We start from the raw sequence: 14,532 nt of genomic DNA on the forward strand, positions 1-14,532 counted from the left end.
GAGTATTTTGAAATAAAGCCTGGTTACAAAAGTAATTTGATACAAATTACATCTTTGAGCTCCAGCCAAATACAAACTACAAAATACAAAAAAGCAATAAAATAGCCTAGCCTACGTAGACTATTTCAAATACATGGAATTAACATAGCCTACTGCATCTCTGACATTGACCAAATCATATCAGAAATTTCCCAGAAATTTAATTTCTCAGTATTGGTGGTCGATATTATGATTTAGTAAACTGACTCCCCTGGGATTTATTACAAAGGGTGTCCCGTTATTTCACTGTTGCCATTCTGGTCGGTAGGCCTAGATGACGTGACGCGCTTTCTCTTCGCAGCACGCAGAAAGGTCTCGGCTGGTTCAGTGCGCGTCTGTATCCACAGAGACGGAGTGGGCAAACAGGCTCCAGCTCTCCTGTCTCCCTCCTCCTCCTCTTTCTGTCCTTCAAAGCTGAATTACAGCCAAGTCCAGTCTGGAGCCCAACAGGCAGGAGGCCTCACTCTGCATACTGTGTGTGAGTCCAACCGGTTTGTTAACCGGTGGGATGTGAGCAGGGGTGTAGTGGAGGGAAAATGGTGGGTTAATAACTCAGTTTAGCCTACTGTTTCATATGCAGAATAGATTTTACCCTCTTCTGTATAGGCTGACATAAATCATCGTAAATGGTATCAAACTGATGTAAGTTATATGAGGATTGAGTCTTTCAAGGGACAGAAACCCCCACAAATCAATGCTTTTCTAGAGGTATAATTAATTTTCTATATATTGGTGGCTTATGATGATCACCCGCAATGTAGGTATTTACTACTTTATCACTAGATGTGTGAGAAGGTGACAGGATGGGTATGAGCTAATGGTTGACAGCTGAAAGGGGGAGAGTAAAGAGAAGGATCTAGATTACTGGAGACATCAGTCAAAAGTAATAAAGAACATGGCAAGAAGACTAGTTGCCAAATTTGTAAATTATAATAAAACAAGAAGACATGGGAGTTAGAATGTACTCTATCACTCCAATTTACATTTTTGGCAAAATCCAAATTGCGTTTAAGAGGTAGCGGAAATTTAAGAGATAGTGAAATGGAAATAACCACAGATTAAAAAAAGATCTCATCATCCCTTTAAGGGTTTAGACAGGGGTTGTACTTGCCCAGAAGGGCAAACAATGAGCACATGATGCCCAGCTTGGGACACTTGACATCACTTAAAACAAACATCACCTCCAAGAACAGGACTGGGTTAGTATAGCTTGGAGGCAGGTGGACAAACACTCAAGAGGACTCGCACACCTTTCCACTTCCAAATACACACAGAAACTCAATAAGTTGTGTAAGTTTAACAGTTGCTTTATTGAATTCAGACAGCTGCATTACCAACAGAACTACAGCAGGAAAGTATTGGGAAGCTGCAGAAGGGTAAACAATTGGAACACAGCCTACTGCGATCATCTCACACTGCACAGCCTAACAACATCCCAACAAACAGCAGCACTTTACTTGGATGGACCCCATCTTGTTTGGCAGTTTCTGTGTTCAGTGTTAACTTACACTTTGCAACTGCGCAGATGTCAACAGCACAGTAACTATGACAATTTGAAAGGCCTTATCCAAATAAAGTGTGAACAAACAAATCCTACTGTATAAATGCATTTCCGAAAACAGAAGTGAACTAAACAAGGATTGTAACACCGCCGCTATCAGGTGATCAGTCTGCTCTCTTAAAATGACAACTAGCATTTGAATTCAAACTTTTCAAAGACAAAAGAAGTCAGTATGATATCCAACAACACTATTCAAAAGGTTGTGTGCATATTTAGACAGAACAATGGTCAAATTATTCCTACGGATACATTTGGGCTGTTCTGAAGAATGTCAACTACTGGCATTTAAAGAAACAGGCACATTTTTCCTCCATACAAGTGTTGTGCCTTCTCCTTTATCACCATCCCATCCTTCCTTCTCTTTCTTTGTACTCTGTTGCCACTGAAGGCACTTATGCATCAGTCTGTCCTGACTGAAAATTCACCACAGATGTACCAGTGATAACATACACACAAACGGACAAACAAATACACACATGCACACAAACAGTGTTGAGATCTGACCTCACCTAAAGTTCAGAGAACACAGCAGTAAGAAAAGAGAACAACTTTCATTGCTAAGTGACATCACATAAAAGGCTTGGGCAAGCTTGTATCAACGTGGAGCAAAGGGTTTTCAGTGTGTGTGTGTGTGTGTGTATGTATATATATGTGTGCACATGTGCATATACTCAAGAATGCTTTGTTGGTGAGATGTGAGTGTACAATATGTGGAAACAATATGTGCTTTATAGTGCATAGTGTCTGCAGATGTGTGTGTGTGTGTGTGTACAGGCCATCGTCAATTGTGTTTTGTCATGTGAGTGCTCCAGGATATTTTGGTTTGTAATCTGGTTCTGTGTTCTGCAGAGTCGTCTAGCTGCGACAAAGTGCCACCGCAGAGAAACGGACTTCGCCTTTCTCTCTTTCCATAAATCCACGACACACATTTGCTGCATCCTGGACATGTGCAGAGAGAAAAAGAGAGAGAGTTTGAAACTGATTAGAAATGAATGATGAAATCCCTAATGAATGAGATTTTAAAAAAATCATCACAACTGTTGTGTTGTAGTTTCATCATTCTCGTATGTGGAGCCCTCTTGTGGCAGTTTCATGGTGACAACACAAGAGGCTGCAAGTTGAGCAAAGGCTCTCACTGACTCAGAATCAGCAAATTTGGATTATAAAAATTTGGTTGGTCTCAGTCATGTTCGTCACCTTTTATATTAATGATGTAACATTTTACTGGTAGACTTGCCTGCTTGTAGATTGGCATCAAGCGTCAGGCAAAACATAAGTGGCAGCAAATAGAATCATTTAAATTCTAACAATCCACTGCATTAAGATTTATTCTAGGCACTGGTATTTGATTAGTGTTTAAGGACATTTCCAAGCCTCCCACTGTTCTTTGCATGTCCCATTTCTTTTTTTTTTTTTATGAGCCACGCTGGAGATATTTGAGAGTATGCATTAGCTGAGTTTATTGATCGCACCGAGGCACTCCGGAACCGTCTCTCCCTATCCCAGTTATTTCACATTCAGGTCCATGTGCATGAAGGGACTAGGCAAAAGGTTGTCGTTTAGCTGATCCAGGATTAACACTAAAAGTTACAGAAATATGACCGTAGTTTATAACATTACCGTAACGAAGGAATCATCTTTGGTAGCTCCATGCTTCACTGGTCCATCCATTCTCCCATCTTAAAAACAAATACAAGATATTATTTAGAGACGCACACAAAGTGAAACCACACACAGGAATGTACAAAATGAGAATATATATACTCACCTAGCTCATAAAGCTGTCCATTTACATTGACAAAAGCAATAAAGTGGAAGTTAACTTTGTCTGCTTCCGGCTGAGAAAGTGAGGATATTGGGAGTAAACACATAAATGAGATTTACTGAATAGAAAACGCTTCAGTTAAGAAAAACAGTACAAAGCAAAACGTTGCCATCAAACACTGGATTTAGGAAATGCATAAACTCTCTAGTCTGTAGGATTACAGCTATTAGACGATGATGTTGTGGTCAGGTGTCTTACCCTACACTGGCCTTGTGCTGCCGCATCATCATGAGCCTCTTTGATTGCCTGGAAAAGAAAAATTCAGAAGCGTTGTCAATTTAACATAAATTCAGAAAAAAACAGATTACTGACTATATTATCCTACTCTTACAAACTACACATCAGAGCTGAGCCTTTTCAACAGTTGTCAAGCTGCCTTTATGAGACGATTTAGCAGTGTCTGACGCCCCCCAGTGGATAAAATAAAACATGTGGGTTATAAAACCCTGACAGTAATTCTCTAGTGGTTCCATCTGGTTTCAGTTTATTTCAGTTTTGTTTCTCATTCAGTGTTTTCAGTTGATCGTTCATAAAACTATCATATATATATATATATATATATATATATATATTTTTTTTTTTTAATAGAAATTAGCAGTGCAGATGTGAAAATAAAAACAGCTTAAATACTGTGCATGTCTGCGTCTTACCTGGTTCTTCTCCAGATGTTTGGCACGGTCATCAGAAGCCATGTCAGCAGTCTCATCTAGAAACTTCTTCAGGGCTGAGTCAGTATCTAACAAGATAATAAGCAGTAATATTAATGACACAGTCAATAATACATTGATCATACATCCACATTAAAATGACAAATGAGAAAATTTGAGTCAGTCCACTTTTCTGAAAAACCCTCCTCCTCTTTCACATCCCAAACCCCACCCTGCCACACCAGATAACTACATCATACTTCAACTCTCCTGAAATGCCTCACTGTTGAATACTTAAAAGGGGGATTAAGTAAATCATGACTTAACGACCAAAGGATTGCAACATTGACACATCTCTAGTACACCTTACTGTGGCCTGTAATTAACATAAATAATAAAGTCACATTTTCACAATAGGTACAAGCAAGCTAGATAATTGGCAAGATTAGTATAGTAAACTAAAAGTAAGACGAAAACTAGGTGTTAAAAAACATTGTTGTAAACTGAAATAAAAATAAGAACTAGACTAGACAATTTTGTCTACTTGTTTAAACCAAAAAAAAAAAAATTAGCGGTAATGTCAGACTCTACTGGCCCTCCACCTACAACTAAGAAACGGTGCATTACCGTTCATGGCTCTGGCTCAATATTGGCTCAGCATTTGTCAAATGGAGAGCAGTAAAAACTTGAAACGATTTTCCATTGATGAAGAGCTAGTTACAGCCTTGCCACACTAGTAAGTAAGTGAACTATTGATGTCATTAGCATGCTAGCTTATGGTGACTAATCATCTCCATTTTCCAGTGACAGTCCCCAGATAGGGTGCTTTGTCCCTGGCCCCAGATTTCCCCTCTCCGGACAGCATTAGTATTACCAGGGGAGGTCAGGTGATTGGTAATTCTTACCAAAGGACCACACGAATTTGATCCTGTCCAGAATGAACATAGCCCCATCCGGACAGGATTAGTATTACAGGACAACACTGGTGATGTAATTTAGTAATGTTACATTGCATTTTGTTGATTTTAATGAACAATCCAGATGGCATAGTTTATATGTATTACTAAATTATTCTCACACTGACGTGGTGTATCATTCCTGTCAGATTCCAGAATACGCCCAGACCACAGACCAGTATTACTAGAGGACGTCTCTTTGTGCAGCAATGTTTTTACCAGAGTGATTCAGCAATTTCAATCCCCTGCGGATCACGTTATTTGCAATTATTACAGAGCGCACATCCCCAACAGAGTAATATTTACCAGCCAAATAACTTATACTGTTTTTCAGTGAACTCCCATGTCCTCTGTCAATTCTAGTATCGTCCGGATCATGTGATTCATAAATTACAAAATTTGCATGGTAGACATTTTCTGGAATCTGACGGGAATGAATACTGCAGCAATTTATGGGAGTAATAAAATAACACATGTATGCCCTCTGGGCCGTTAAAATCACTGACATGCAATGAGCTAAATAACATTACCAACGCTGTCAGAGGACAGTGCTACAACCAGCCCCGAGACTCAGTGCAAATGAAAATAAACTTGCATCTTCAGGTGAAAAAAAATGCCAAGAAATTGCCCCTTTTTTTCACCTAAAAATGTAATTTATGAATCATATCAGCTAGCCAGCAAGGTTAACTTTTGTTAGAAACAAACAGTTTACGTTGTGGGGCATATATTTTTGTAATTCGTCCCTTAGTGGTAGTGTTTTACATCGTTGCAAAGACAACTGTAGTACTGTACATGACTGTAGTAACTTCAACTGCAGCACCAGTTGATGCTGCACAACTAGCTAGGCGCTGTGGGATTGTACAGCATCTGTACTGGTCTCTGTATTTGTTGGCTTACGAACAAGTAGAGCATTTCAAAGTCTTTCTGTTTTGGTTAAGGCTCTACCTTTGTGCCCTAAATCACTCCTGCACATTGTGAACCAAATCATACTCGTCTAAAATAAAACTATTGTATAAATCGTATAAAACTAATGAAAAAACTAGAACTGCAAACTGAGTTTTGAAAGCCACAAATCTCTGCTCCTGGCGAAGTAATTGCTGAGTCATTGGTAGTGATCAACAGTCCTATCAAACCCTGCAGATATATTATGGTCAATTTGTGTTATGGGACAGTAAAAATCATACTTATTGCACCTTTAACTGTGACTAATACCCATTTGATCTGCACTCACCAAACTCCACTTTGCTTTTATTGTTGGCCACTGCATGCAGCAGGGCAATGGTGCCGCAGGAATTGACCACTGTCTGTTTCAGGAAGTAAAGCTCTGAACCCCCTGAGACCTTGTCTGCCTGCTGCTGCCTGAAAGACTCATGCTGCCATGCGCACAGACAGACACACACACACACACACACACACACACAGATGCTGTTAGTGCATGGTCATTGTTGTCGTCTGCCCATGGTCACACAGAGTGCAGCCAATTCCACCTCTGAAATGTGCACATGGATTAAAAAGCATACAATTGGTAACAACACAAAAATGCCCGTGAGTATTTCAGTTCATTCTGGTCTGGCTCACTGGATCACATCCAATCTGGGAATGTTCAAGCGTCTAGGTATAGTAGGATGATAAAATTCACACTGAAAAGGCACCGGTCTGTTCGTTCCTCCCTACCATCAATCCCAATCTCACCCTATGCCAGCCATCACATCCTTTCTCCTTCCTTCGCCTTCCCCCTCCCTCCCTCCCTCCCTCCCTCCCTCCAGCTCAGCCTCACCCCACCAAGCAGGTTTTCCAGTAGATCACCCCACCCCAGATACGCCATCACATGCTCGCCCCACCCCAACAGTCCTTCCCGGATGAAATCGTGGACCCCATTACCTGTTGTGTCAGAGGGAAGAGCAGCATCAGGGCGCAGCATGGGGTCGGTACGGAGGATAAAGACTCACCCTCCAGCCCCAGCACGTCCACAAAACGCCAGCTGCCGCCCACGCCTAACTTGCTCATCATCTGAAACACACACACACAGTCAGCAAAAAAACTCTTATTTTAATGTATATGAAACAGTTTATTGTAACATCTAAATTATTCCTTCAGCTGGATCTTTTCAAAGATGCTGCGTTGTGATGGTCCTTTCATCCGTAAGACCACACCCTTCAACCCAGACACCGGCCACAGCGCCTGGGGAGGGATGCTAGCTAAACTTCATACTCTCCCGATTTGCGGTCATATCTTCTCAAACTTGGTTTAATTTACTCTTCTACTCTATTACTTTTTAAATAAAAAAAATGGAATTGTAGCCTATGTATTCGTATTGTGGTTGCGATGGCCTGGTCGCGTGTTAACGTCCGTCTCAAATCATGTTAACGGTTTACTGTCATTGAACGCGCAACTTACCTGGCAGTTGAACCAAACAAACAAATATGTCGCCGTGACTCAGCGTCTACCCACCTTATTGAGCATCTGAAACGATATAAACACAGACAGAAGGTGAGTTTGTTGCCTCTGGTGCTATGAAAATCAGTTAAGAGTTAGGAAAATGCCGTGATTTTCCCACCTCGGGGTTGATCTCCATCGGGGTCCACTCCATTTTTCCGTTTCTTTTACAGTTGGTTTCACAGTTGTCGAGTCTTGTTTCTTTCCTATCGCTCGGGCTCTGTAGATGTCAGTTGAATCTGAGAGCGTGCACGCAGCTCATATGCTGCCGGTCATACCACTGCCGGCAGACAGAGGGGGGTGAGCTCAGACCAAATAGCTACTGGTGTACAGAATTAACAGGCTCCCCCATAAACATTTGAAAGATATAACGTTGAAATTTGCTTGTTGTACGTTCAGTTATGCAGTGAAACCCCAGAACGTGCAGCAAAGCTTTATAAAAAGTAGGCTAAGGTTAACTCACACCACTGAATGTAAGCTACCAAACCACACACTCCTTCTAGATCACTCCCTATCAACAAAAAAAATCAATCACTAATATATTCCTGTAATATTCCTTCCTGTGGGGACTGATAGCGTGTGTGTGTGTGTGTGTGTGTGTGTGTGTGTGTGGGGGGGGGGGGGGGGGGGGGGGGGGGGGGGGGGGGGGGTACTCAGTAGTGAGTTTGCACTGTTTACAGCATAGCTAACGGTGCTACATTGCAGCACCTCAAGTCCTATACACACATTTGAACTACTTGGGTGGGTCCTGAGGTGAAACAGTGGTAATAAAAGACAAACATGGCCAGAATTATGGGGGCAAAATCAAATAAAAAAACCACCTGGCAGATGAAGAACTTGCATAGTCTCTGTATATCAGGGAATGTGAAAGTGAAAGTGTAGGCCCAACATGAGTTGCATGAATGTATATTTTAATGTATATTAGAATTAATTTAATTTAATTTGCAGACACACCGGATGTGACTTTCAGTTGCTTTTTAAGCATTTCTAATCAGATGATCAGAATGTCCCTGACCATGGTTGAATCTCATTCCAGCCTTGACTTTTTTCTTTTCCACTTAGGCTACAAGTCACTCAATCACTTGTGTGCTAAGACAGTGTCAAAAATCACAAGTAGCAGAGATCTATCCACAAATGCAGTAATATTTGTAGAATACAGGAATTGTATCTGGTATGCAGGAGTCGCATCTGCATTGGCTAGTTAAAGTTAAATGTGTTTGCAAATTGTAATATAGCTACATGAAAATACTACAGACCTCACTTACCACTTCCAAATCTTTCACAAACAGGTTTTTGACCAGATTTTGGTCATACAGAGATCATAACCATGATCTTGTTGATGGAGTTGATGATGTTGGTGATGATACTGTGCTTGGGCAGGTACAGATAGGTGGGATCAAATGTCAATTTTCTTATTCACCAAAACACAGAGACTGCTACTCAACATTTTCTACTTTCAACATTTTCTACTTTCAAGAATCTTAACATAAACACAACATAAACCTCATTTTTTGCTTTCAACTTAGGCCACATAAAAACTTACATAAACTATATGTAAAATGTGTGCTCAAACTGATTTGTGAATTGCCAATGAGCTCTGATCATGTACAAACAAGGCTCTATTCCTGCTCTGTCCCTTCTGTTTCGAGTCCCTGTTTGGGTCAGAGATTGGATGAATCTCTCCCTGTGTAAACCAACTCTACTTCATTAATATTAATAGGCAAAGACACACTTTTAGCAACATAGACCTGTCACTGCTTTTGACAGCATCAACCCTCTTCCTCTGCCAAGTCTGGGCTACGCGTCTGCTGGTGTAGAATGCTCACCAGCTTAAGTAAGGTCCCTTAAATGCATGTACTACTTGATTCTGCTCATGTAAGTTCACTGAGCAACGTGGTCCGAGGATATTATCCTACCTAATGGGATGGGATTTACTGTCCTCTTCAGCAGTTGCATTATTCTGAATAGTGACAATGAGTGGACTGGGCATAGCCAAGATGGCGATTGATTGTGCTGTTATGGAGATGAGATGGGGACCCCTAGTGTTGTATATTAGAGTTAATATATACTGTTGCATCAAATTTGTTGGACAATGGCATTAAACTATTTCTCTAGAGGTCAAAGGGGTGCATGCCTGTTATCAATCTTGGCTCTCTTCTTTTCACCCTGGGCCCAGGTCTCTCTCCTGCTGTAGGGTCAGATGGTTTAGGTTGACAGTTCCTCTTAGGCTCGCTGTCACAGTAGAAGGTGGCGACAGGGGGCAATGTTTCACCACTGCCCAAGGACAATCTCTGACTGATAGCAGGACTTTAAACTAGAGGAGGTATGCCAATCAATAAATCGATCAAATGTAAATAAATGAACAATCATCCATGTACAGTACTTACCCTTAACTGATAACAGGTGCAAAGCAGGAATGTGGGGCATGCACTTGGGTGTGCATGCCACACACACACACACACACACACACACACGCACGCACACACACACACACACACACACACACACACACACACACACACAAACACACACACGTATGTGGCATGCATAATGTATAATTCAGCTGAAGCTAATTCCCCAATTACTCACAAAGTTAGAATGCTGCTGTCTCCACTCTTCTCAGCTAGTTAGAGCTAGGCTTCCCATCCCCTACGTTTCTATAAATGGGTTTTGGCTGTTTCTGGTGGGTACAGACATGATACGTGTACTATTAAGATTTATGAACCCTTGGTTCCAGGATTGTTTGGGTCACAAGCTGAACAGATTTAAGAAGCTCTGATCCAAGTCTATACTTCCTTTGCATTTTCTGACTTTTTTATGATGTATGGTGGAAGAAAAAATCCTCACATCAAATAAAATGTCTCAAAGCTGCTATACTGTTGGCAGATCGAGCAATCAGAGAAGAAAGGACAGTTGACCTTATTGAAAAATGATTGCTTTATACAAAAATACATACATACCACAAAAACAAATGTTAGAAAATCATCTAAAATGATTATCTTCATTCCAACGAGGGCCGTAACATGTTCATTCACCATTGTCCACTGGGCCTTCCTGATTGTTTTCATCAGTCTCAGATTTCTCATAAGCTATAAAAGACTGGGTACTTCCACTCTTCCTTTGTCTTCACAAATTTCAGGAATCATTATTTTAGTTATTGAACAATGGCGAAATCAACTGCTATCGAAATTACAGGAGGAAATATATCTAATTGATCTGTGGGTCTGTTGAGCCAACAAAATACAACTCTATTTTATTTTGTGTTATCCTTGTTTAGCACTGTTTGGCTAATCAATAGCCCCTTGTTCATGGCTGTGCAGGTTGGAGTTAATTTAAGTTAAGTTTTAACTTGGAGTTAAGTTTTGCCTACAAGCCCAGGCTTCAGTGGGACTTACTTTGGGCTTCAACACCTTGAGCTTCTAGCTCCTTTCTACATCCTGACAGAGACATGAAACTTTAATGAAATTTAATGATTGGGTAAATTCTTTTTTTCAAAGGAATCCTTCCTGTCTCCCTGCTCAGGGCCCCAGTGAGCACTGAGTATTTTTTATTTTATTTTTTTGGTGCAATGTGTTTCTGTTCTTTTTATCTTCTAATATTTCCAGTACAATAAATGCTGCACCGGTGAAGTACTACCTCCACAAGAGTTTTGGGTGAAAAACAAAACAAAACAGTTTTTGCAATGCTAATACTACTTTTGGCTGCAATGTTAGCTGCATACCAATGGCTAAAATTGTGACTGAATGATATCTTAGTAAACTGCAAGTTGGAGCATAATCATAGCATATGTGTTAATTTGAATATCCTTATTTTTACTCAACAGTCTTTTGCCATTGTTATCATCAGATGAAATCTAAATTACTTGCTCCCATGGTAACATTTTTGGAGAAGAGGAAAATGGGTGAGAGATTTTAGCTCTTATCAACTGCTGTAAATCTCTGGTAAAATAATTTTGGGAAATTTTGAAATTAAAAAGTAATGATTGAAATTGAGAGCACTACTCTAAATTTTGCTAATTGTGTGATTTCCCAGAGTCCTGCTATCAAAAATCTTGGCGTTACATTTGATCCTACTTTCTTTTTGAGTCACACATCAATATCACTAAAACTGCATTTTACTATCACAATATTGCAAATTCAACCTATTAACAACGGCAACCTATTAACAACGACAGGCACAAAAACCTCTTGCTGCTGCAAGAATCTTGACCACATAACGCATATCCTCCCTACACTGGCTCCCAATTCATGCCAGATGTGACTTGCAAATGCTTCTATACTACTGTGCGTCCTCTGGTTGCAAAACGCTAGCTATTTATTTATCCTAGCAGTCAAAAAGAAAACAGGTAGAGGTAGAGGTAGGTAGAGGAGATTTTTCTTACTGTGCACCCTTTCTTTGGAGAGGCAAATTCTACTGATGTCTTTAAATCCAGGTTTAAAATTGATTTATTTTCATTATCATTTGGTCAACCTTAGCTTTGCACAATTACTGGGAGTGACTCAGTCTCTTCATAGATTAAGTTTAGACTAGTTAACACGAGTTCAGGTTTCTGCCGATGGGAATTTAGATTGCGTTGCCTGTTTTCCTGGTTTGTGTGCACTTGTTCATTCATGTTTGAGCACGTGTTTGTTCAAGGCATTTAATTAACCTTGATAATATTCAGTAGAGGCTGTAGTTTAATGTGTGAAACAAGGCACTTTTTTTTATAGATTTTTCAAAAGCCAAAGAAGAGTAAAACAGACATCTACTGTTGCACAATAGTTGCAACATGCATGCTTTATTCATGCAAGGCGGGACTGGGGAATATGCTGTAATCAAAAAGTGAAGATAGAAGACTGCAGGAGGTATTGATCATACATACCTGCAGGGTGAGGTCAGTGGCAGAGACACTCATCAAATGATTATTTGCAAGGGTGGGTGGTTGGATGGGTGGGTGGGTGGATTGGTGTGAGTGTGTGGGTGGATGGATGGCTACATAGGTGAGGTGGGGGATGGGTTGTCAGTGGTTTATTTTGTGTGTGTGTGTGTGTGTGTGTGTGTGTTCTAATGTTATATTTGTGGGTGAGTTTATAACAGGGTGAGCAAGAGTACAGGCGGTGGTTTACACAAAACACAGAGGAAGAACAGAGAAGAGAGGCGAGAACTCCAAGATTCTACATCTTTACTTCATCTTTGTTTTTCTTAAGTGGATTATAGACGTGGATGAAGCATTACAGTCAACAAATTTGACTGTGATGAGTGGGGATGAGACAGCGTGTTCACAGGATATTCAGTCGCACTCTGGAGACATCAGTATCAGAGCTGTTGCTATGATCGAGAACTTTGCCTTTGCTCTCGTATCTGTTCCACTGTGAGGGAACTCCTGCAAATTTCTGAACAAATGCGTGGGCTTCATTGGATGATTGTGGTGCTCAGAGGATAAGTGCTGAAAACCAAACCTTCACTTGTGAACAACAGAATTGGGAGTCAACGTTCACCATCACATCACCAGCAGGCTCACCACTGGAGTTCACCTATCTGCTTCCGGATGACCTGGAGGAATCTTGTTTTGATCTTTGACTTCTACTCACACTAGCCGATCCCTCCATGCATGTCCCGGTGCGCTTTGTGGAGGTGTATGGTGTGCCTCCTTTAGCCGCAGGTTGGAGATGGAGCATGGCGGTGTACCTTTGTGTCTTCGTCTCACTCAGCATGCTATTAGCTGTGTTACTCTGCCTCTTACTTCAACAGCTGCGGCGCTACGGACACAGACGCTGACCCACGCACTGTGAACGACACCTGCCACCCCAAAACAACCAGCTTCAAGATTCATTAGGGAGTTTTGTTTGTTGTGTGAGTGTGTGTGTGTGTGTGTGTGTGTGTGTGTGCTTGAGTGCCTGAGTGCATGTGTGTGTTTTATGGGCTTTATATATGTATTTCACCCATATTTTTAGAGAAATATTTGAATACCGTGGACATCTGTATTCACCAATGATGCAAATATATGATGATAAGGATCAAGGATTTCAGAGAAGGATTGCTAGCATCACTGGTGGTACAACTTTAAATGAAAAGAGGGAACGACTAATCTACTCCCTGTGACCTTTACCATCTCTTTCATAATGGCTATGTTTACATGCACACGAATAATCGGATGTTAACCTGATTAAGGCAATGTTTTGATCATAGCAAATGTCATGTAAACGCATTAGTCCAATAATCTTAATCAGAGTAAGGTCAGGACTGGTGTAAGCATAACCTGGTTAACTCATTTAGACTAATGCTCAACCATGTGATTTATTTTACATTGTAAAAAACACCTTGTGCTTGCACCTTGTGTGATTTCATTCAGTTATTTTAAATGTGTGCATGTGTCATAACGGTCACAGCGAAAGTTCATCTGGATGGCAACAGCAGTGTGTTTGTTTACACAAGGGAGATGTGAATAAATAACATCATTGTCCTTGACATTGCAATTATGGGTTAAATTAAAAAATGTCAAGTTGTTTCTGGAGCAGTGGTGAAACTCAGTTCACTGTGAGCCAAATCAAAGAAAGGAACATCCTCAAGTCTTTAGATGGGCATAAACACCAAAATGGTGAAATGTTCAGAAAGGTTTCAGCTACAGTAAAATAAATAAGGCAGGTTTAGTCAGGACCAACCCAACTATCAAATAAATCTATTTAAACCTGATTTATTGGGAGGGAAATTGTATTACTTCAAACCAAATAAACACTTATATACTTTCCATATAAACACACATCAAACTATCACCTTAATCTGATTATTCACAGTAACAGGATTACTGTGTGTATCTAATAATGATTTGAGAGAAAGAAGAAAAGTAATTTCCAGTCAACTAAAATAAAGGATTTCATTGTTTGCTTTCCTCTGTGCCATTTTGCATCCCCAACTGGATTAAACTAAATACTAAGGAGGGATGCAAAATTGAAGTTGCGAATACATCTGGGAGCTATAACATCAAGTGAGCACAAAGGATTCCAAAAAATGTTCAATTTGTAAAAATGACACTTTACATTTCGGCAAGGACACACAGTGTCACAGCTGCGAAGCAGCCTACACAGTTCA

The 14,532-nt window shown here is 40.4% G+C and overlaps 1 protein-coding gene across 1 annotated transcript; it reads right to left on the reverse strand.

The window, feature by feature from the left end:
* Positions 1-1,395: 1,395 nt before the first annotated feature.
* uchl1 (ubiquitin carboxyl-terminal esterase L1 (ubiquitin thiolesterase)) lies at positions 1,396-7,618 on the reverse strand. The gene is made up of 8 exons (XM_078282777.1): positions 7,586-7,618; positions 6,910-7,038; positions 6,260-6,401; positions 4,076-4,161; positions 3,624-3,671; positions 3,369-3,438; positions 3,221-3,279; positions 1,396-2,539 (listed from the first exon to the last, which is right to left on the reverse strand). The coding sequence occupies exons 1-8, from the start codon at positions 7,616-7,618 to the stop codon at positions 2,456-2,458; spliced, it is 651 nt and encodes a 216-aa protein (XP_078138903.1). The 3' UTR covers positions 1,396-2,455.
* Between the last annotated feature and the right edge of the window lie 6,914 nt (positions 7,619-14,532).

Source organism: Centroberyx gerrardi, chromosome 3 (assembly GCF_048128805.1).
Source record: "Centroberyx gerrardi isolate f3 chromosome 3, fCenGer3.hap1.cur.20231027, whole genome shotgun sequence".
NCBI lineage: Eukaryota > Metazoa > Chordata > Actinopteri > Beryciformes > Berycidae > Centroberyx > Centroberyx gerrardi.

What these genes read in the sequence shown, in the direction of transcription:
- uchl1 (XM_078282777.1), bottom strand. Translation starts at nt 7,618, where the DNA reads ATGGAGTGGACCCCGATGGAGATCAACCCCGAG. An exon ending in TCTTCCCTCTGACACAACAG is followed by an intron (nt 6,402 to 6,909) that starts GTAATGGGGTCC and finishes TGCGCATGGCAG; the next exon opens with CATGAGTCTTTCAGGCAGCA. An exon ending in TAAAAGCAAAGTGGAGTTTG is followed by an intron (nt 4,162 to 6,259) that starts GTGAGTGCAGAT and finishes TTATCTTGTTAG; the next exon opens with ATACTGACTCAGCCCTGAAG.